The 22,009-nt window shown below is 43.6% G+C and overlaps 2 protein-coding genes across 4 annotated transcripts in view; one reads left to right on the forward strand and one right to left on the reverse strand.

Annotated features, from left to right (window-relative positions):
• RAB3C (RAB3C, member RAS oncogene family) overlaps window positions 1-22,009 on the forward strand; it is a 448,802-nt gene that overhangs the window by 335,215 nt on the left and 91,578 nt on the right. The window lies entirely within an intron of this gene.
• PDE4D (phosphodiesterase 4D) overlaps window positions 1-22,009 on the reverse strand; it is a 422,688-nt gene that overhangs the window by 132,048 nt on the left and 268,631 nt on the right. For all 3 annotated transcript variants that reach the window (XM_064140535.1, XM_064140537.1, XM_064140536.1), the window contains exon 2: window positions 16,668-16,859. In XM_064140535.1, the coding sequence (XP_063996605.1) occupies window positions 16,668-16,859 (192 nt within the window). The remainder of the gene's footprint in view (window positions 1-16,667; window positions 16,860-22,009) is intronic.

Below are 22,009 nucleotides of genomic sequence, written 5' to 3' on the forward strand. Positions count from 1 at the left end.
GAGCACGTGTCTGAGCTGTACAGGTGAGTCAAATCTGAGCTGAGCTGTGCAGGGGTCTGAGCTGAGCTGGGCTGGGCACATTGTTTACCTGTGCAGCCCTATTTATTGAATGTGGGCTGAGATTAATGGCTCCTTTGGCCACTAGAATGACCAATCAGGCTGGCAATCAGCCAAACCTTACCATAATAGGCAGAAGCTCTTGCCTGGACTTTCCCAAATATGGGGATCACATGGATTTACCCCAGGGAGACACGAGCTGTGTGTGTGTGGGCTTACACAACCTGTTTACAACCAGGGGTCCTGGCAGAAAAACATGTCCAGGCAAGTATAGGCATAAATAAGCCTCTTTTTGGGCCTACAGGCCCTCCATGACATAGACTTAATTAAGGAGTGCTTTTTGCCACATACCTTTCCCCCTAGATATGTCCAGAAGACACAGTGGAACTCAGACAGACTTATGTACTGAGAGTGTTGTGGTCCTCTGGGCTGTTTTGCTACACTTTGGTTAGAATCACACAAGGAAAAGACATGCTTTTGTCGTTTCAGGCTCTACCCCAGCCATTGGACTGCTTATTGGCTTCTTGTTTTCAGGAGAGTGCTAATGATTTCATTGAAGAACCCCCCTTTTTTTTTTTTACCTAGAGACTATTTTTTTGATAAAATGGAGATTCTCTACTAATGTGATCTTTTGCTTCATTAATCACAGCAGTGAAGCCCTAGCAAGTAAGGCATTAAAAGCATTGTTGCTTCTGCATCTGCCTGCATCTGGAAGTTCTAAGCAGCAACAGCAGTTCAAATCAGTGAGTATTAAGTAATCAGGCCACCTCTGCAAGGCAGCTCTGCTTCACTGATGCCTTCAAATGTAAACCTGACAGTTCCTCCAGTACAGCACTGATGATTTTGCTCATCTTTCAGCTAGCTTCTGTTCCTTTTTCTTTGTTGCAACAATCTTGTTTGGGGCTTTACAAATTTTCTGTTCTTTGTTCTCATTCCCTATAAACTTATCCTGTCTCTTAACCCAGAGTCTGCCCTGTAATTTGTCATACTGGCTCGCTCATCCTCACTGTGTCATTCATTTATTTCTCTTTATCTTGCACATTCTTATTTCTCTGCTGGAAATGCTATATTCAGGCTTCACAATGCACCTCTTCTTCCGCCTTGGACCTTGCATCTTTCTGCCAAAACCACCTGCCTCTTCAGTTCACAATGCTGAATGGCTTTTTCTCATCTCCTCACATAGCACCTCCATGTACTGCTTTATGAGTACGTGGGACTGTGCTATTCTTACCAGGAGATAATTGGGGAAAAAAAAAAGTTACTCCTTTTTATTTGCTTTTCCTTTCTTACCATACAGCTGCTTTTCCTGCCTCTTTCAGTGCCATAACTATACCCACATTTGTCCCACTAACCTTCTCTCATCTAAACAGCCTTGGACTTCTACTATCTCACGTTAAAACATGCTTCAGTGTCTCTCATTTTAAGAAACTTTCCACCTACTCCTTCTCTGCCTTTATTCGTGTTACTTTCCACCTCAGTTCACCAATGAAACTCCCTTTAGTTGCTCTGTGAGGTTTACTCCTTTGGGCATAGGCACTCATGTTGTACCTCTGTCTCTTGGTTATCAACTTCTGCTTTAAGTTTGTTATGGCAGAACTCATCTTTTCATCTTGAGTTTGCATAGTATTGAGCAAAACTGTGTTCCTTTCCTCAGCTGGAGCTGTGCAAATAGTAAATAAGGACAGAATAACGAATTCAGTGCTTTAGCACTGCCATCCACTGGCTGTCTTTTATCACGACACCTCTCAAGTTTTTGTGTTTGTTTCATCTGCTGCTACTGAAGCAGAATCTCTTATTGTTAAGTTAGCTATTGAAATAACTTAACATTTATATACAACTATTTTGCCTGCACTACCTGAATGATGCAAATGCTTTGTAATATATTTTGCTTGTATTTAAGAAACATGCAATAAATTAAGGATGTATATGGATACAAAATATAAATAGGAATAATTTGGGAATATTCCACAATTTCTTTGATGTTTGCCATGACAATACTTCCACCCTCCCCTGTATTTAAAATTGTCCTCAACCAGCATGGTCTCTATATTCTAGTAATATTCAGTAGGTTTTCTTTCCATAAGCATATACAGTTTCCTCTTGAACTCACATATAAAGAGCTTAGTGGTATTTTTTTCTTTATTTTTCTCTCACTATTTTACTTTTCTTTTTTTCATTTTAACCTTTCTCTTCTTCCATTCTTTGATTTTATTTAATTTCTCTGGTATAATTAAGTTTATTATAATCAGACTTACTGATGTATAATTAATATTCCATGTTTAAAGCAACTTGCCTTTTGTAATTCTTATCCTAAACATCCTAAAAAGCTGCAGAATATTTATCTTCTTAGTACAACAGTTCCTCTATGACAGGAGACTGTGAAAATCTATCCAGATGTGAGGTCAAATAAATTTTATGTGCAGATGTGCTGTAAGATTTTTTTAAAGGAAGAATAGATACAAATATCCAAAGGAAAAAAAATGTGCTCACTCTTTCAGCAATTGTTTATCCTATTTACTTGCACTGAAATATTACCCAGAATTCTAGGAAATGTAGAAGATTCTGAGTTCAAAGATGGAGCACTAATTGAAATCTTAATTGAAATGACACATGTCTGAAGTTGGAAGCTTTTTTCTATCTGAAGAAACAAGAAAAAGAAAATCTTAGTAAAGGGATTTGTTATCAACAGCCTTTAGCCTTTAAAGTATCAAGTCTTTGAAAACAGCCACAGTCACTCACAAATGATGTCACCATAGCTGTAAGTTAGAAATATGAGTCAGGGCTATGTCTGCTCCTCCTCCTGCAAGACTTTGTGGCATGTGGTGATAGACTATCTTTGCTTTCACTTCTGCTTTAGCACCCTGGGATCATTTGGGAAGCTCTGAAATCAGTTATAGGCTCTCCTTGCTCTTTCAGATGCTGGACAGGCAATTAATTGCTTGTAGGAGTAGGAAGAGTTTGTAGTTATGGCGGCAAATCTAGTGTGCTGGTTTGAGGCTAATTGTAATACTCTAATGAGAGAAATTAGATCATTGGTTGTGACAAGAAAATAATGATGAAGTCTGTGTCATTCATTGGTTTGCTAAAAGGGATAAAAAGTCACAGAATCACAGAATTAACCAGGTTGGAAAAGACCTTTGAGACTATCGAGTCCAACTTATCTCCCAACATGTTCTAATTAACTAAACTGCAGCACAAAGTGATTCATCCAGTCTCCTTTTAAACACCACCAGAGATGGTGACTCCACTACCTCTTTGTGCAGCCCATTTCAGTGGCCAATGACTCTTTCTGTGAAGAACTTCTTCCTAGAATCCAGCCTAAACCTGCCCTGTTGCAGCTTGAGGCTGTGTCCTCCTGTTCTGTCACTGGTTGCCTGGGAGAAGAGACCAACCCCCACCACTATTCAGGTAGTTGTAGAGAGCAATGAGGACTCCCTTGAGCCTCTTTTTCTCCAGACTGAACAACCCCAGCTCCCTGAGCTGCTCCTCATAGGGCTGTGCTCCAGACCCCTCACCAAAATCGAAGTATAAACAATGTGTTCTCTTTTGCCTTCTTTGCTCTTGAGCATTGGATCTATTCACTGATCTCTCTACTCTTATCCACTAACCCCAGCTAACATTTCCAGATAACTAAGTAAGTTTTGCTGGTTCTTTTTTTCATTTGGGAAGGAGGGGGAGAGAGGGAGGATGGCTTTGAGCCCCTTTTGGGCTTGTTGGTCCAGGAGGGAATTTGGACTGCTGTATTATTTCTCAATTGTATATAATCATAAATACCTTTAAATATGTTGTGTATGTATGTTTGTAACTTTAGCTTTGCTGTAAATATAGCTTTATCTTACTTCCAGGCTGTCTGAGCTGGTCTGGTAAATTTCAATAGCAGGGGTGGAAGTTCCTCAACCCACCACATCTAGATACTTTCATCCAGACGTCATGGAGTTTACTAAAGGCTAGTCTTTATACCACAATCAAATAATGTACCTACAGTCATGTTGTAGTCCTGTATTTGCATCTCAGCATCTTTGTTCTGTAATGCTGTGTCTACAAAGACTGACTTTAAACGTAGTAATGTAATTTCCAGAAAGACAAGTTTTTTAAAAAAATAGAATACTGAAATCTCTTTACAATTGAGACTTTGTTTTTCCACCTTACTATCAGTGTCTAAGTTTACAGAATTTACAAAATCTGCAACAGGCACACGTGCATGGGCTGTCTATCAAGAAAACAACCCTCCCAAATACTCTCCAGAGATTAGTGTGAAATTCTTGAGTTTAACTTGTTTGAGATGCTGGATCTTAAAGCCATTTAGCACATGTTGGCAATAACCAATTTTAGGTACAAGAACAACTTCATTTTGAAGAAGACCTCATTTTGGGTAGAGTTATATGCCCCACAACATCCTACTCACCAAGCTGGAGAGATGTGGATTCAACGTGTGGACTGTTCAATGGATAAGGAATCCAGAGGGTAGTGGCCAATGGCTCAAAGAGCAGACAAAGATTGGTGACAAGTGGTGTCCCTCAGGGGTCTGTACTGGGACCAGTACTGTTTAATATTTTCAGCAATGATATATAGCCAGGGGGATGGAGTGTACCATCATCAAGTTTGTAGATGACACCAAGCTGAGTGGTGCCATTGATATGCCAGGGGGATGGGATGGCATGCACAGGGACCTGGCCAAGATCATGAACACCATTAGATTCAACAAGATCAAGTTCAGGATTCTGCACCTGGGTCAGAACAATCCCCATTTTCAATACAGTCTGGAGGGTGTGGTGGTAGAAAGCAGCCTTGCAGAAAATGACTTGGGAACTCTGGTGGATGAGAAGCTGACATGAGACAACCATATGCACTTGCAGCCCAGAAGGCCAGCCATATCCTGGGTTGCATCTGAAGAAGCGTCGTGAGCAGATATGCTCTGGTAAGACCTCATGTGGAGTACTGTGTCTGGCTCAGAAGGCCTCAACACAGTAAGGACATGGATCTGATGGAGCACTGCCAGAAGAGGGCCACAAAGATGATCAGGAGGATGGAACACTTCTCCTATGAGGACAGGTTGAAGGAGCTGGGGTTGTTCATCCTGGAGAAGAAAAGGCTCCAGGGAGACTTAATAGCAGCCTTCCAGTACCTGAAGGGGGTCTACAAGAAGGCTGGAGGGAGACTATTTACAAAGGTCTGTATTGATAGGGTGAGGGGCAACAGTTTGAAATTAGACAAGGGTAGACTTAGACTAGATGTTAGGAGGAAGTTCTTTTCCATGAGGGTGCCGAGACACTGGAACAGGTTGCCCAGGGGGCTAGTTGAGGCCCCATCCCTGGAGGTGTTCAAGTCTCTGAGCTACCTGACCTAGTGGAGGATGTCCCTGTTCATAGAATCATAGAATCATCATAGAATCAACCAGGTTGGAAGAGACCTCCAAGATCATCCAGTCCAACCTATCACCCAGCCCTAACCAATCAACTAGACCATGGCACTAAGTGCCTCATCCAGTCTTTTCTTGAAGACCTCCAGGGACGGTGACTCCACCACCTCCCTGGGCAGCCCATTCCAATGCAAATCACTCTCTCTGGGAAGAACTTCCTCCTAACATCCAGCCTAGACCTACCCTGGCACAACTTGAGACTGTGTCCCCTTGTTCTCTTGCTGGTTGCCTGGGAGAAGAGGTCACCCCTCACCTGGCTACAATGTCCCTTCAGGTAGTTGTAGACAGCAATGAGGTCAGCCCTGAGCCTCCTCTTCTCCAGGCTAAACAGGCTCAGCTCCCTCAGCCTCTCCTCATAGGGTTTGTGTTCCAGGCATCTCATCAACCTTGTTGCCCTTCCCTGGACACGTTCCAGCACCTCAATATCTCTCTTGAATTGAGGAGCCCAGAACTGAACACAGGACTCAACGTGTGGCCTGACCAGTGTTGAGTACAGGGGAAGAATAACCTCCCTTGTCCTGCTGGCCACACTGTTCCTGATGCAGGCCAGGATGCCATTGGCTCTCTTGGCCACTCGGGCACACTGCTGGCTCATCTTCAGACTACTATCTATCAGTACCCCCAGGTCCCTTTCCTCCTGGCTGCTCTCCAGACACTCAGTCCCCAGCCTGTAGCGCTGCTTGAGGTTATTGTGGCCAAAGTGCAGAACCCTGCATTTGGCTTTGTTAAATCTCATCCCATTGGCCTCTGCCCACCCATCCAGCCTGTCCAGGTCCCTCTGCAGGGCTCTCCTACCCTCCAACAGATCAACACCTGCTCCTAGCTTGGTGTCATCTGCAAACTTACTAATGCTGAACTCAATGCCCTCGTCCAGATCATCAATAAAGATATTGAACAGGACTGGGCCCAGCACTGATCCTTGGGGAACACCACTAGTGACAGCTGCCAACTGGATGTGGCACCATTCACCACCACTCTCTGGGCTCTGCCATCCAGCCAGGTCTTGACCCAGCACAGAGTGTATCTGTCCAAACCATGAGCTGCCAGCTTGGCCAGGAGCTTCTTGTGGCAGATAGTGTCAAAGGCTTTGCTGAACTTCACTGCAGAGGGCCTTGTACTAGATGACCCCTGCAGGTGCCTTCCAAATCAAACCATTTTATGATTCTGTGATTGTCTCTAAGCATTACAGTGACCTACACAGCCTGAACACAAAAATATTTTAAAACTACATCCTCGCACAGGTGTCACAGTCAAGCTTAATTCTTGTTCATCTGCAAGACAGATTACCTGTCAGAGGAAGATTTGCTGAAAGAGGGTCACTATTTGCAGCTGAAATGTGTTTTTTCTTAGAAGATGTATTGGTCCTTTTCTTACTCAACCAAAACTGTTCACACTGGGCACAAGACTTACCATGTACTTCAAATGTGGTGGCTTGTGAACTTCCTCCCCCACCAATTGAAATTTATCAGGCAGGGCTTAACTGAGGCATGGACCTTACACAAATGCAAAGACCTTCTGGAAATAAGTCCAGTGGATAGACATGAAGATGACTGGAGGACTTGATCATTTTCCCTATGAAGAGAGACTGAGAAACCTGAGGTTGTTTAGTCTGGAGAAGAGAAGCCTGTGTGGTGATAGGCGGGGACTGGTCGCTTCCTCCAGGCAACCAGTGACAGAACAAGAGGACACAGTCTCAAACTGTGCCAGGGCAGGTTTATGCTGGATGTTAGGAAGAAATTCTCCACAGAAAGAGTGATTGTTCATTGCAATGGGCTGCCCAGGAAGGTGGTTGAATCACCATCCCTGGGGGTATCACAGTATCACAGTATCATCAGGGTTGGAAGAGACCTCACAGGTCATCAAGTCCAACCCTTTACCACAGAGCTCAAGGCTAGACCATGGCACCAAGTGCCACGTCCAACCTTGCCTTGAACAGCCCCAGGGACGGCGACTCCACCACCTCCCCAGGCAGCCCATTCCAGTGTCCAATGACTCTCTCAGTGAAGAACTTTCTCCTCACCTCGAGCCTAAATCTCCCCTGGCGCAGCCTGAGGCTGTGTCCTCTTGTTCTGGTGCTGGCCACCTGAGAGAAGAGAGCAACCTCCCTCTGGCCACAACCATCCCTCAGGTAGTTGTAGACAGCAATAAGGTCACCCCTGAGCCTCCTCTTCTCCAGGCTAAACAATCCCAGCTCCCTCAGCCTCTCCTCATAGGGCCTGTGCTCAAGGCCTCTCACCAGCCTCGTTGCCCTCCTCTGGACACGCTCAAGCATCTCAATGTCCCTCCTAAACTGGGGGGCCTAGAACTGGACACAGTACTCAAGATGTGGTCTAACCAGTGCAGAGTACAGGGGCAGAATGACCTCCCTGCTCCTGCTGACCACACCATTCCTGATGCAGGCCAGGATGCTACTGGCTCTCTTGGCCACCTGGGCACACTGCTGGCTCATGTTCAGGCGGGTATCAATCAGCACCCCCAGATCCCTCTCTGTTTGGCTGCTCTCCAGCCACTCTGACCCTAGCCTGTATCTCTGCATGGGGTTGTTGTGGCCAAAGTGCAGCACACTGCACTTGGAGCTATTGAACCCCATCCCATTGGACTCTGCCCATCTGTCCAGGCGGTCAAGGTCTCACTGCAGAGCCCTTCTGCCCTCCAACCCAGCCACATCTGCCCCCAGCTTGGTGTCATCTGCAAACTTGCTGATGACTGACTCCATGCCCTCATCCAGATCATCTATGAAGATGTTAAAGAGGATGGGGCCCAGCACTGATCCCTGAGGGACACCGCTAGTGACCGGCCACCAGCTGGATGTGGCACCATCCAGCCCAGGAGGAGACAAATTCCACACAGACATCAGCAATCCCATGCATCACTATGGATAATTCTGCATGACACATATGGTGAGAACATGAAAAAATAGGACGGTAAACCCACTTCAGCTCTTTCAAAGAGAGTCAGGGAACTGCAGAGTGGCAGAAACAGGAAGCAATGCCAGAAAAGTAGCTGTCACTTCTTCAGGTCCCGAGAGCAACTGCAATTGTTCCAACAGTTGCAATTCCTCTCACAACAACACCAATCACTGTGTACACCCTACATGCCATGTTCAGCATGAGGGGTGCCCTGCCTCCAGCCAGGAGGAGGAAAGGGATAGTGGAGAGAACCGAATCTATTGGAATGTATTCATTAGGTGGCCTGGCAGTTCAAAAGTTCGGAAATACAGGGCTTTAGTTGACACACCTGCTCAGTGTACTTTGTTGCCATCCAATTGCAAAGGGACAGAGTCCATATCTATTTTTGGAATCACTGGTGGATCTCAAGAACTTACTCCTAAGATACAGGCTGAGATCAGTTTAACTGGTAAAGAGTGGAAGACACATACTATTGTAACTGGTCCTGATGCGCCTTGCATTTTGGGAATTGACTTTTTGAGACAAGGTTGTTTCAAAGATCCTAAGGGTCATAAATGGGCTTTTGGAATAGCATCTGTAGAGATTGAGGATGGTAAATTGAAATTATCCATTAGACCTGAACTTCCAGATGAATCTGCAGTTGTGGGACATCATGACATAGAGGATTTGAAAGTGCCAATTGCTACTCAAACTGTGCACCACAGGCAGTACAGAACTAACTGTGACTCTTTGTTGCCCATTCATCAGCTGATTCATCAACTGGAGAGTCAGGCTGTCATCAAGAAAGCTCATTCATCTTTCAACAGTCCCATCTGGCCTGTGCATAAGCCTTACCGAGACTGGAGACTGACAGTTGACTTTCGTGCCCTCAACGAGGTGACACCACCCATGAGTGCAGCTGTGCCAGACATGCTGGAACTCCAGTACGAGCTGGAATCGAAGGAGGCTAAATGATATGCTACCATAGACATTGCTAATGCTTTCTTCTCTATTCCCATAGCAAAGGAGTGCAGGCCTCAGTTTGCATTCACCTGGAGAGGAATCCAGTACCAGTTCAATCGTTTGCCTCAGGGGTGGAAACACAGCTCAACCATCTGTCACTCAGTCATCCACAATGCACTGGAGAAAGGTAAAGCTCCAGAGCACATCCAGTACATCGACGACATCATTGTGTGGGGCCAAACTGCTGAGGAAGTCTTCAAGAAAGGTAACAAAATCATTGACATTCTGTTGCAAGCAGGTTTTGCCATTAAGAGAGACAAGGTCAAAGGACCTGCCAGAGAAATCCAGTTTCTGGGAGTGTGGTGGCAGGATGGTCGCCGTTACATTCCTCAGGATGTGATCAACAAAGTCTCTACCATGGCAGTTCCCACCAGTAAGAAGCACACTCTTTCTTTCTTAGGTGTGATGGGAATTTGGAGACTACACATTCCTGGATTCAATCAAATTGTCAAACCTTTGCACGATGTGACTCGTAAGACAAACAATTTTGAGTGGGTACCTGAACAACAAGCAGCCTTTGATCAAATTAAACGAGAAGTAGTCCATGCAGTGGGCTTGGGACCTGTGAGATCTGGTCCGGACATTAAGAACATTCTGTACACGGTTGCCAGTGACAATGGTCCAACTTGGAGTCTTTGGCAGAGAGCTCCAAATGAGACACGTGGTCATCCACTTGATTTCTGGGAATGTGGCTACAGAGGTTCAGAGGCAAATTACACCCCAAGAGAGAAAGAGATACTAGCAGCCTATGAAGGAGTGAAAGCAGCTTCTGAAGTGATTGGAACTGAATAACAATTGCTTTTATCTCCTAGATTGCCAGTTCTAAACTGGATGTTCAAAGGCAAAGGTTCATCACCACATCATGCCACAGATGCAACCTGGTCTAAATGGATGGCTTTGATAACCCAACGAGCACGAATGGGTAATCTTGATCAGCCTGGTCTGGTGGAGGTGATCACCAACTGGCCAGAGGGACCAGACTGTACCAAACCTCCAGAGGAGAAAATAACTCGTGCTGAGGAAGCTCCTCCCTATGGTGATCTCTCTGATCAGGAAAAGAAATATGCTTTGTTCACAGATGGTTCCCGTCATCTTGTTGGGAATAAGCGAATATGGAAGTCAGCAGTCTGGAATCCTACCAGGAGAGTTACTGAAGTGAGAGATGGGGAAGGAGAATCCAGTCAGTTCGCTGAGGTAAAAGCAGTCCAACTTGCTCTTGAAGTGGCTGAACCTGAGAATTGGCCTATCCTTTACCTCTACACCGCCTCATGGATGGTAGCCAATGCTCTATGGGGTTGGCTAAAGGACTGGAAGAAGCATGGCTGGCAGAGGAAAGGAAAGCCTATTTGGTGTGCTGATCTATGGCAGGACATTGATGCACGGCTGGAGAGAACTCCAGGTGAAGGTGCGGCACGTAGATGCACACATGCCTAAGAGCAGAGCAACTGAGGAACATCAACATAACCAGCAGGCAGACCAAGCTGCTAAGATTGATCAAGTTGATGCCAACTCTGAACTTGACCTTGATTGGAAACACCGAGGTGAACTGTTCTTAGCTCGGTGGGCCCATGACTCATCTGGACGTCAAGGCAGAGATGCAACATACCGATAGGCTCGCGATAGGTCAATTGACTTGTCCATGGACGCTATCACCCAAGTCATCCATGACTGTGACATCTGTGCTGCTATTAAGCAGGCTAAGCGAATCAAGCCCATATCACAGTATCACAGTAGTATCACAGTATCATCAGGGTTGGAAGAGACCTCACAGGTCATCAAGTCCAACCCTTTACCACAGAGCTCAAGGCTAGACCATGGCACCAAGTGCCACGTCCAACCTTGCCTTGAACAGCCCCAGGGACGGCGACTCCACCACCTCCCCAGGCAGCCCATTCCAGTGTCCAAGGACTCTCTCAGTGAAGAACTTTCTCCTCACCTCAAGCCTAAATCTCCCCTGGCGCAGCCTGAGGCTGTGTCCTCTTGTTCTGGTGCTGGCCACCTGAGAGAAGAGAGCAACCTCCTCCTGGCCACAACCACCTCTCAGGTAGTTGTAGACAGCAATAAGGTCACCCCTGAGCCTCCTCTTCTCCAGGCTAAACAATCCCAGCTCCCTCAGCCTCTCCTCATAGGGCCTGTGCTCAAGGCCACTCACCAGCCTCGTTGCCCTTCTCTGGACACGCTCAAGCATCTCAACGTCCCTTTTAAACTGGGGGGCCCAGAACTGGACACAGTACTCAAGGTGTGGTCTAACCAGTGCAGAGTACAGGGCCAGAATGACCTCCCTGCTCCTGCTGACCACACCATTCCTGATGCAGGCCAGGATGCTACTGGCTCTCTTGGCCACCTGGGCACACTGCTGGCTCATGTTCAGGCGGGTATCAATCAGCACCCCCAGATCCCTCTCTGTCTGGCTGCTCTCCAGCCACTCCGACCCTAGCCTGTATCTCTGCATGGGGTTGTTGTGGCCAAAGTGCAGCACCCTGCACTTGGAGCTATTGAACACCATCCCATTGGACTCTGCCCATCTGTCCAGGCAGTCAAGGTCCCACTGCAGAGCCCTTCTGCCCTCCAACCCAGCCACATCTGCCCCCAGCTTAGTGTCATCTGCAAACTTGCTGATGACTGACTCCATGCCCTCATCCAGATCATCTATGAAGATGTTAAAGAGGATGGGGCCCAGCACTGATTCCTGAGGGACACCACTAGTGACTGGCTGCCAGCTGGATGTGGCACCATTCACCACCACTCTCTGGGTCCGGCCCTCCAGCCAGTTCCTAACCCAGCACAGAGTGTTGCCATCCAAGCCATGGGCTGACAGCTTAGCCAGCAGTTTGCTGTGGGGGACAGTGTCAAAGGCCTTGCTGAAGTCCAGATAGACCACATCCACAGGCCTCCCCACATCCACCAAGCAGGTCACCTGAACATAGAAGATCAGGTTAGAAAGGCAGGATCTGCCCTTCCTAAACCCATGCTGGCTGGACCTGAGCCCTTTGCCATCCCTCAGGTGTGCTCTTATTACCCCCAAGATAACCTGTTCCATCAGTTTCCCTGGCACTGAGGTCAGGCTGACGGGTCTGTAGTTCCCAGGTTCCTCCATCCGACTCTTCTTGTGGATGGGGACCACGTTGGCCATTTTCCAGTCTCCTGGGACCTCTCCGGTGAGCCAGGACTGCTGGAAAATGATGGAGAGTGGCTTGGCCAGCTCAGCTGCCAGCTCTCTCAGCATCCTGGTATGTTGAGAGATGGTCAATGTACAAGTATGGTGAAGCCTGGCAGATTGACTACATCATTTTACCTCGATCCCATTCTGGTAAGCAGTATGTGCTAACGATGGTAGAGGCCAGCACCGGATGGCTGGAAACCTATCCAGTTCCACATGCTACTGCATGTAACACCATTCTTGGCTTGGAGAGACAAATCATGTGGAGACATGGAACTCCAGAGAGAATCGAGTCAGACAATGGCACTCATTTCAAGAACAATCTTGTGAAAAACTGGGCCAAAGAGCATGGTATTGAATGGATCTATCACATACCCTACTATGCACCAGCTTCAGGGAAGATTGAACGCTACAACGGTTTGCTGAAAATCACCCTAAAAGCCATGGGGGGTGGAACTCTGAAAAACCAGGACAAACATTTAGCACAAGCTACCTGGTTGGTAAATAGTAGAGGTTCAGTAAACAGAGGAGGACCTGCACAATCAGACTTGGTCCAAACAGTAGATGGTGATAAAGTTCCTGTTGTATGTGAAAAGAATCTATTAGGGAAAACTGTTTGGGTATTTTCTCCTTCGGGCGAAGGGAAACCTGTCTGAGGGGTGGTATCTGCTGAAGGTCCTGGTCACACCTACTGGGTAATGCAGGAGAATGGTGAAATTCAGTGTATTCCACAGAGAAATCTAACCTTAGCTGAGAGAGTTTAAATTCAGAGTGTATAATACAAGCTGTTAGGAGTTTTCTGTTCTAGGTACATCGGCGTCCAACAATGAGAGAATCTATGAGAGAATCTACAGTACGTTAGCACAAACCCAACGTCACCTGGGAGTCCCTGTTCTCGTCTCATCTGTGAGGAGACAAACTGTTCTGAGCTTTTGAATCACCTACATCTGATATAGACAGAATGAAGTGTGAACTGAACTTGTAATATCCATTAGTGTAAATATTGGTTTAGATTAGATCAGATAGTTCTTAGCAATACTCTGAGCGAAGTAGACAGGGTGGATTGTGCTAGTTTGAAGCAGGCTAGAATGTTTTGGTGAGAAAAAGTAGATAATTGGCTGTGAAAAGGAAAACATTGGTGATGTCTCCTTCCCTCAGAGTCTTGCTGAAGAAGAATGTAAACATTAGGTAACACTCTCGCCATTTTGACTTCACTTTCTGGGTGGCTTCTGACAGAGCTGCAGCTCCCTAACCTCACCTTCCACTCACCTCTGCTTCTTAACCTCTTGGCTGAACCTCTTTTCTTCCTTAGTACTGGGGTAAGGTTGAGAGGGGCAGGGGGAAGGTGCAGGAGTGGTTGAGAGCCCCTCCTGGGGACTCAGGTTTCTGGGAGAGGAGTTGTGTTTCTGTATTACTTTTACCTTATATAATTCTGTATATAATTATATATATTGTGAATATCTGCTTGTATATTGTGCTAGCTGTAAATAAATAGCTTCATTTATATTTCCAGAGCCCGACTGAGTCTAGCTAGGTGCTTCTAAAGTGTGGGGGGGCGGGGGACACCCAAAACCACCACAGAGGTCTTTTCCAACCTGGTTAATTCTGTGATTCTGTGAAATATCTGAGAGCTGGATGTCAAGTGGATGTGGCCAATCTTTTTGCTGGTCAGCAGCAATAAGACAAGGAGCAAAGATTACAAACTGGAACACAGAAGGTTTCACCTAAACATGAGGAGGAGCTTCTGTACAGTGGGGGTGACTGAGCACTGGAACAGGCTGCCCAGAGATATTTTGGAGTCTTCTTCTTTGGAGACTTTCAAAACCTGCCTGATGTGTTCCTGTGTGAACTACCCTAGGGGATCCTGTCTTGGCAGAGAGGTTGGGCTTGCTGATCTCTGGAGGTCCCTTCCAACCTCCAAGGTTCTGTGATTCTGTATGAGTTTTCCTCATCTTGACATTTACATAAAAAGAAACTTATAATTACAAAGACTAATCAACTTTTCTAGAGACAGTATGTAAGCTAAAAATACAACTGCTCAGTTATAATGACTACAAGTTAAATATCAGGTGAAATTTCACTCATTATCATAGAATCCTGTCAGGGGCTGGAGGGGATCTCAAAAGATCATCTGGTCTAGCCTCCCTGACAGAGCAGGATCACCTAGAGCAGATCACACCGAAGTGCATTCAAGCAGTTCTTGAATATCTCCAGAGAGGGAGACTCCACAACCTCCCTGGGCAGTTGGTTCCAGTGCTCTATCACAGGAAAAAATTCCTCCTCAGGTTCATGTGGAACCTCCTATGCCTCAGCTTCCACTTATTGCTTCTTGTCCTATCACTGGGCATCGTTGAGAAGAGGCTGGCTCTATCCTCCTGGCATTCACTCCTTAGATATTTATAAACATGAATGAGATCTCCCCTTGGTTGTCTCCTCTCCAAGCTGAAGAGCCCCAGCTCCCTCAGTGTCTCCTCATAAGGAAGATGTTAATCTTAATCATTTTTGTGGGTCTGCACTGGACTTTCTCTCCCTATCTTTCTTGAGCTGGGGAGCCCAGAACTGGACACAATACTCCAGATGAGGCCTCACCAGGGCAGAGTAGAGGACAAGGAGAACCTCCCTCAACTTACTAACCACATCCCTTCTAATTCACCCCAGAATGGCTTTGGCCTTCCTTGCCACAAGAGCACACTGATGGCTCATGGCCATCCTTCCATCCACCAGGACTCCTAAGTCCTTCTCCCCTTCACTGCTCTCCAGCAGGTCAGTCCCCAACCTATACTGATACATGGGATTGCTCTTTCCCAGATGCACGACCCTACACTTGACCCTGTTAAACTTCATTAAATTTTTCCCTGCCCAACTGTCCAGCCTGTCTAAGTCTCACTGAATGGCAGCACAACTCTCCAGTGTGTCTGCCACTCCACCCAGCTTGGTGTCATCAGTAAACTTGCTGGCAGTGCACTCCATGCCCCCATGCAGGTCATCAATGAATACACTGAATAATACTAGTCCCAGTACCAACCCCTGAGGAACTTCACTAGTCACAGGCCTCCAGCTAAACTCTGTCCCACTGACCACATTATTGACCATTGCTATGAAGACTTTTTTTCTTTTGTTATGTAAATTCATTATTTGGAGTGGATACTGACTAGGGTTTGCCTCATTAAAAAACAAACAAACAACAAACCAATGACCAATCAGCTTTTATATTAATTTTGGATTTTTAATGCTTTACCTGTCCTCATTCAGTAAGGGGCCCTTAGAATCCTGCTCCTTTATTCTTGTTATTTATAATTGAACCATAGACTTCTACTTGGCACTGAAATTTGGAGCACATAAGGCAAAGAAACCCCCCCCCAAATATATATTTTTTAATTTCTACTACTTAGAAGTGACTAGAAAGAAGGACACATAACTTCTTTTTAGTGTCTCACAAATAAACAGAGATCTGTATCTGACTTTCAGTACTTATGCAAATTGGAGGCTACACATACTTACGAGTTATGAGCCACTAGCAGAAAATGCACACATCACAGAAGAACAGTGAGAGAGGATAGAGTAACTTTCCAAAGGACTTTTGTTAAAATGTTGCCTTTCATTTAAAAGAGTATTTGGCATAATTTTTACCTCTCTGTAATTCAGTAATTCCTACCAACTGGTAAATCTTTTCTCTAAAACCTAGAAATACGTGGTGCAAATAAATGGAATATTTTCCTTAGGAAAATTAAGAAGCAGAAATCCAGTTTCACAGGATCACATTATCACTGTGCTTGGAAAAGATGCAAAGTTGAACCATTATCTAACCGTATCAGGGCCACCTGAATTGCTTCTCTTGAAAAGAACTTAATAGCCAGAAAATCACTTCTCCTTAGTGTTTTGATACAGTGGTATTGACTGTCTTCATTATTCTGTCAAAGCTAATAAAGTGCATAAATGCAGCAAGTACACCTTTGTGATATCCTTACTTTCAAAACTGTGGAAAAAATCACAAGCTTTGTTAGGGAAACAGACACTTTAGTAGTGTAAGCAATTATTGTCTTTGATACTCAGAGGAATTTTCTTGCAACTGGAAAAATATTCAGACAGAGGACAATACACAGGCCAAATGTATACTTACATATCACTGGCAATGGAGGAGTTCCTGGACATGGACTTTGGAGATAAGTCATAGTCACTGTCTGACCGGTAAAGAAAAGACTCCCTACGTTGACTGTGGACAAAATTTGCCTGAAGAATTAGCCCTGATCCAGGACTTGTCATGGGATCCAAGGGACTTCGTCCCGATGATGTACCATTGTCTACATCGAAACTACAAAAAGAAAGGAGAGAAAGATTTATGCCATTGACATAAGAATTATGAAATTAACAAACACTTTCTAACAAAAATATCACTAATTGCTTCTTGATAATAATAAGAAAATGAAGACTTCTCCAAACTCATTGCTGAGCCAAAAATCATGGCACACAAGGAATATATTTTAGAGTTGCTGATAACCAGAAAGAACGTGGAGGAAAAAGCCTGGGGAAGAGTGGCTGGATAGCTGTTTGGTGGAAAATGAACTGGAGGTACTGATTAATGGCCAGCTGAATATGAGCCAGCAATGTGATCAGTTGGCCAAGAAGGTTGATAGCATCCTGGCTTGCATCAGGAATAGCATGACCTGCAAGTCTAGGGATGTGATTGCCCCCCTCTGCTTGGCATTGGTGAGGCCACGCATTGAATACTGTGTTCGATTTTGGGCTGCTCACTACAAGAAGCACATTGAAGCAGTGTAACACGCTCAAAAAGGAGCAACTATGCTTAAGGGTCTTGAACACAAATCTTATGAAGAACAGCTGATGGAACTGGTGTTGATTAATCTCCAGAAGAGGACAGGAGACCTCATCGACCTATACATCTGCCTGAAAGTAGGATGGAGTGTGGTAGGGATCAGTATCTTCTTCACATGCAACATGTGACAGGACAAGAGGAGATGGCCTCAACTTGTGCTGGCGAGGTTTATGTTGGAATTAGGAGAAAATTCTCCACAGAAAGGGTTATCAAGTATTGGAACAGACTTCCCAGGGAGGTGGTGGAGTCACCATCCATGGAAATATTTAAGATGCATCTATGTGGTGTTAAGCTATTAGTGGCAGTGGCTCAGCAGTAGTCAGGTAATTGCAAACTCCAGGAAAGCAGTTCAATGTGATGATCTCAAAGGCCTCTTCCAACCTTCACAGTTTGAATAGAGAAAAGAAAAACTTGGTTTTGTTTGCTATTTTGATTTTTAATAATAAAAAAAACAACAACAAAACCTACACAGAAAATAGTATTACACTTATTACACTTCCAGAGAGCTTAGCAATTTAATCTTTTTGTCACTGTACTTTTCTGAACAATTTGCTCTCAGAAAATCTTAGCACATACACTGTTTTTCCAAATTTGATTTCCTTTGACTATGTCTAAACACTTTTTCTGTGTCCTCAAATATGCTACTACTACTATGTGATATTATCAATTTCATGCTCACTGTAAGATATGGTATGAAAGTTCTACCAACCATCAGCCTAGTGGACTACACAAAGCACCACTTTACCTTTCATTTTCCCTATTCATTTCATCTTTGTGATCGCTGTGAGAACTGCTCACAAAAAAAGAAAAGAAACCGAAACCAAACCAAAGCAACAAAAAACTCCATCAGCAACAAACAAAAAAAAAACCCCAAACAAAACCACAACAACCCAAACAACGAAAAAAAACCCCACCAAACAATAAAAACCCTATGCCCATTTAAAACTATATTAGATAGAGGAAGAGAGAAGAGTACTACAAGAAAACATTCTTTGCAGCTTTTAGTGCTTTAAGTTAATAATCATGTTGCCATTGCTACCAACATGACTTTGATTACTCACTAGAAACCAGTATCTTAGGAGTTTCAGTTCCTGCGTATTCCACAAGCACAAAATACTCACAATACCAATAAACAGATGTTCAGACTCTTCATCTATGAGCTTGTCATGTACAAATTTCCTAATATTTCTGTATCCTTGTCCAAATGGATTGTTTTCTTTGAACAGCTGAGAGAGAACACAGACTCTCATTGTTCTGTTGAGGGCAAAGAGGCAGATCTTTTATAGGGGGGGATTTTTATATGCCTGTGCTCAGTAAGACTGACTTGTGCAATGACAGTGTCATTTCAAATATATATATGCTTATCTGAAAGCTCTAAAGCAAAAGTTAAAAGTGGGATAGAAGTAAATGTAGGTAAATGTATGTCTGTCTCACAGTAGGTAATTTTTAAATAAAGCGTGATGATTAAATTGATTTATCAATAGACCTAATTATTCAACTTATTAAAAGGTATTTTATTGGATTAAAGGAGCATAAGGTTTTATCTGCAGATTTGTTTTACTTTCTTCACTGACCTCTTGTGAATACATGAGTATTTCATTACTTATTTCTCACTGTCAGAAACTAAGGCTTTTATGAATTATTTCACTGTCAAGATTATAAAACAACAAAAAATAAAAGGTCTATTAGATAAAACTGCACTTTCGATATCTGAGAGAGGCCCTGTGTTTTGCATCACCCGGTTACTAGAAGAAACGTGCAAGAGTTGCATATGCGCTCAGAAATGCCTTCCTGTAATACTAATAGTGTCCACTAGATGGCTGTCGAAAATAACGATCAGGGTCCAAAACGCTCTGTTAGGATTTGGTTCGTATTGCTCAACGAAAAGATACTTCACGTAAATATGCATCTAGAGGGAGAAAAAAAAAAAAAACCACACCCCCCCGGAAAAAAACAACCCACAACGACAAAACCAAACACAAACCAACCAAACAAAAAAACCCCAAACAAACAACAAAAAAACCAAAACCAACCAACCAACCAACCAAAACCCCCATTCAGTTCTAAAGTCAAAGTGGAATGCGAGTACAGCACTGGTTTGCCAGAATCATACGTTTATATTAAAAAAGTTTCTAAGATGCTATGGCCATTAACTGTCCTGTTTAGCTCTGGATGAGACATTTCCTAACATTATCAGATACAAACGTTTGCAGAAATGTAAGTGAAAAAAATGTGTTACAACACTGAAAATCAAATAAATAAATCCTCTGGATGAATTACAAGTCTAACTTGCAGGAAATGTTGATCACACAGCATCAAATAAATACGGAATCAGAGCTTCACAAAAGTTATTTGTTCTTTCTTGTTGCATACACTGAAAAAAAATAAAAGAATTTAAGATACAAAACAGGATGATTTAATTTGCCTGGGCAGAAATTACAGAAAGTCAGCAGTGGTTGCTTCATATTTATCTTTCCATTCCTGTTAAGTTTTCAGATTCAGTAAGAATATGATGTGACTTTAAAAGAGCACAAATCACAGAACTTTCTATGTTCAGCGCTTTGCTGCAACTCCAGAGATGCTAAAGCTATGAAAAGCCAGTGCTAACTCAGCATCTTTTGTGTGCATTTTTACAAGATGTTTTATGACATTAGTGAATACTGTTTATCTTTACAGCCTGTCTTATTCAGTGCTTAGTGATGAGTAGACATGAGATGAAAGTTCAAGCATTTTTCCTTTTTTGGCTGTTTATCATGTTTACATGTCTTGCCCACCATGTATCATCCAGGCTCTACACTAAGATGGGAATAAAGATGGTGAACTCTCTTGACTGAGTCATAAACATGCCTGATTTCTACTGTGTTCCTAATAGGAGGAGAAGTAATAACATCACAAGTAACCTTTAGGAAGATTATTAACAATTTGATTCGAGTAACAGTAAGAATCTGCGGCAAGGATAGGAGAGGTTCTGGATCCTAGATCTCAGCAGCACTGCTTCATTGTGAATGACAGCACAGCTTTTTCACTTGTGAAAGAAATACTCGGTGGACTTCCCTTTGAGTCCACTACTGCAAGGCTGCTAAAATTAAAAAGGGGAAGACCTGCATATGAAATATAGCTTTTAGGTACATAAGAAAGAATTGTTTCATAATGACTAAACACAAGAACTTGTAACTAGGGCCATGTAGAAAATCTTCATGTTAGTCTCATTACTGAGAGTTTTGAGAGTTTAGCCATTTAATCATGCAGTTTTTTGCTGGGGACTTCTGGATTTTGGGGGTTTTTGTTTTGTTTTTTTGATTTTTTTTTTTTTTTGGTTGGGTGTTGGGTTTTGTTTTGTTTTGATTTTTTTTTTTCTGTTCTAGAGAGGTAAGCAATAGTAGGATTGGGAAGGAAGTGAATTCCAAACCAAAATGAAGAATTTACTAAACTTCTTACGCATGTAAATCGCACTCCTGATAATCATCTCTAAGTCTTACTCCACCTTCAGCCCGGTCCTGTCTCAGAAGGTAGAGAGGTAGGAGCCTAATTAATTGATTCTTTAGGGACACCTTATCTTTTAAGGCCATATTTAACATTACAGAGGGACAAAGAAGTTCTAGAGGAGCAAACCATGTTCCACATCAAAGGAGCCCAGTGTCCAGTGCCCTAGTGTCAGACAATCTCTCTAGCCATCTCTCTGTGCTGTGTCTCCCCTCCATATTTCAAAATCCTTGCTTCCCAGAAGTCCTGTCCTGTATTTTCACCTGGAAGAGCAATTCCACCATTACACCAAAGAGGTGCACTATAATTATCACAGAAGAGCTGCCCTGTAGCAACTGCCTCTGGGCAGGATCTTATTTAGTGCAAAGGCAAGGTAATAAAATTTTAATTATGTCTCTAAGGAAAGGTAAGATGTTTAGCACTTACAGACCAGACAGGAGCTCAAACATAGAGGAGGTGGCAACCTGTGGCTACTGGAGGAAGGGGAGAATTGGATAGTCCCTTCAAATGCAGCATTTAAATTTGTTACTTGGATTGCTTGAGATGATGAAAACCAAAAGTGGGCCAGTTTAGCTGGCAGGACCCACTGTGGATGTATGTAGAGAAAGATCCTCTCTCCAGGGTCATCTGGTATAAAAGCCCAGGGCAGGGCAAACCTAATTACACATTGGAGGGCAGTGTGTGCATTAACTGCTGCATATCCTGAAGACATGTGTGGCTCAAATCAAAGTTCTTAGTATTTATGCGGTAGTAGTTACAAGACATTTTAGTTACTGTGGAAATCACACACATTGTGACTCAAATCTTAAAATTAAAAATAATAAACACTCCGGAGATACAAAGTCATTAGAAAGCATTTTGTGTTACATTGATTTACATTGATTTACAGATACATTAATTTTGCAATTCTCCATCAAAGAAAGCAGTGCAAACAATAAATGAAGACAGAGACAAAAAAATTTAATCTTTCTCTGGAAGAGACATTACTGCTAACAGAAAGTGAATTTTCATGGATGTATTTTAGGTAAATAAATTCTGGTTTATTTTGCACACTAAATATATTCATTGAATTCACTGAATTTAGATGTAAATATGTCTAATACACCAAGTGATTATCATCATTTATTTGTGAAATATTGATTTCA

This window comes from Pogoniulus pusillus, chromosome Z (assembly GCF_015220805.1).
Source record: "Pogoniulus pusillus isolate bPogPus1 chromosome Z, bPogPus1.pri, whole genome shotgun sequence".
NCBI lineage: Eukaryota > Metazoa > Chordata > Aves > Piciformes > Lybiidae > Pogoniulus > Pogoniulus pusillus.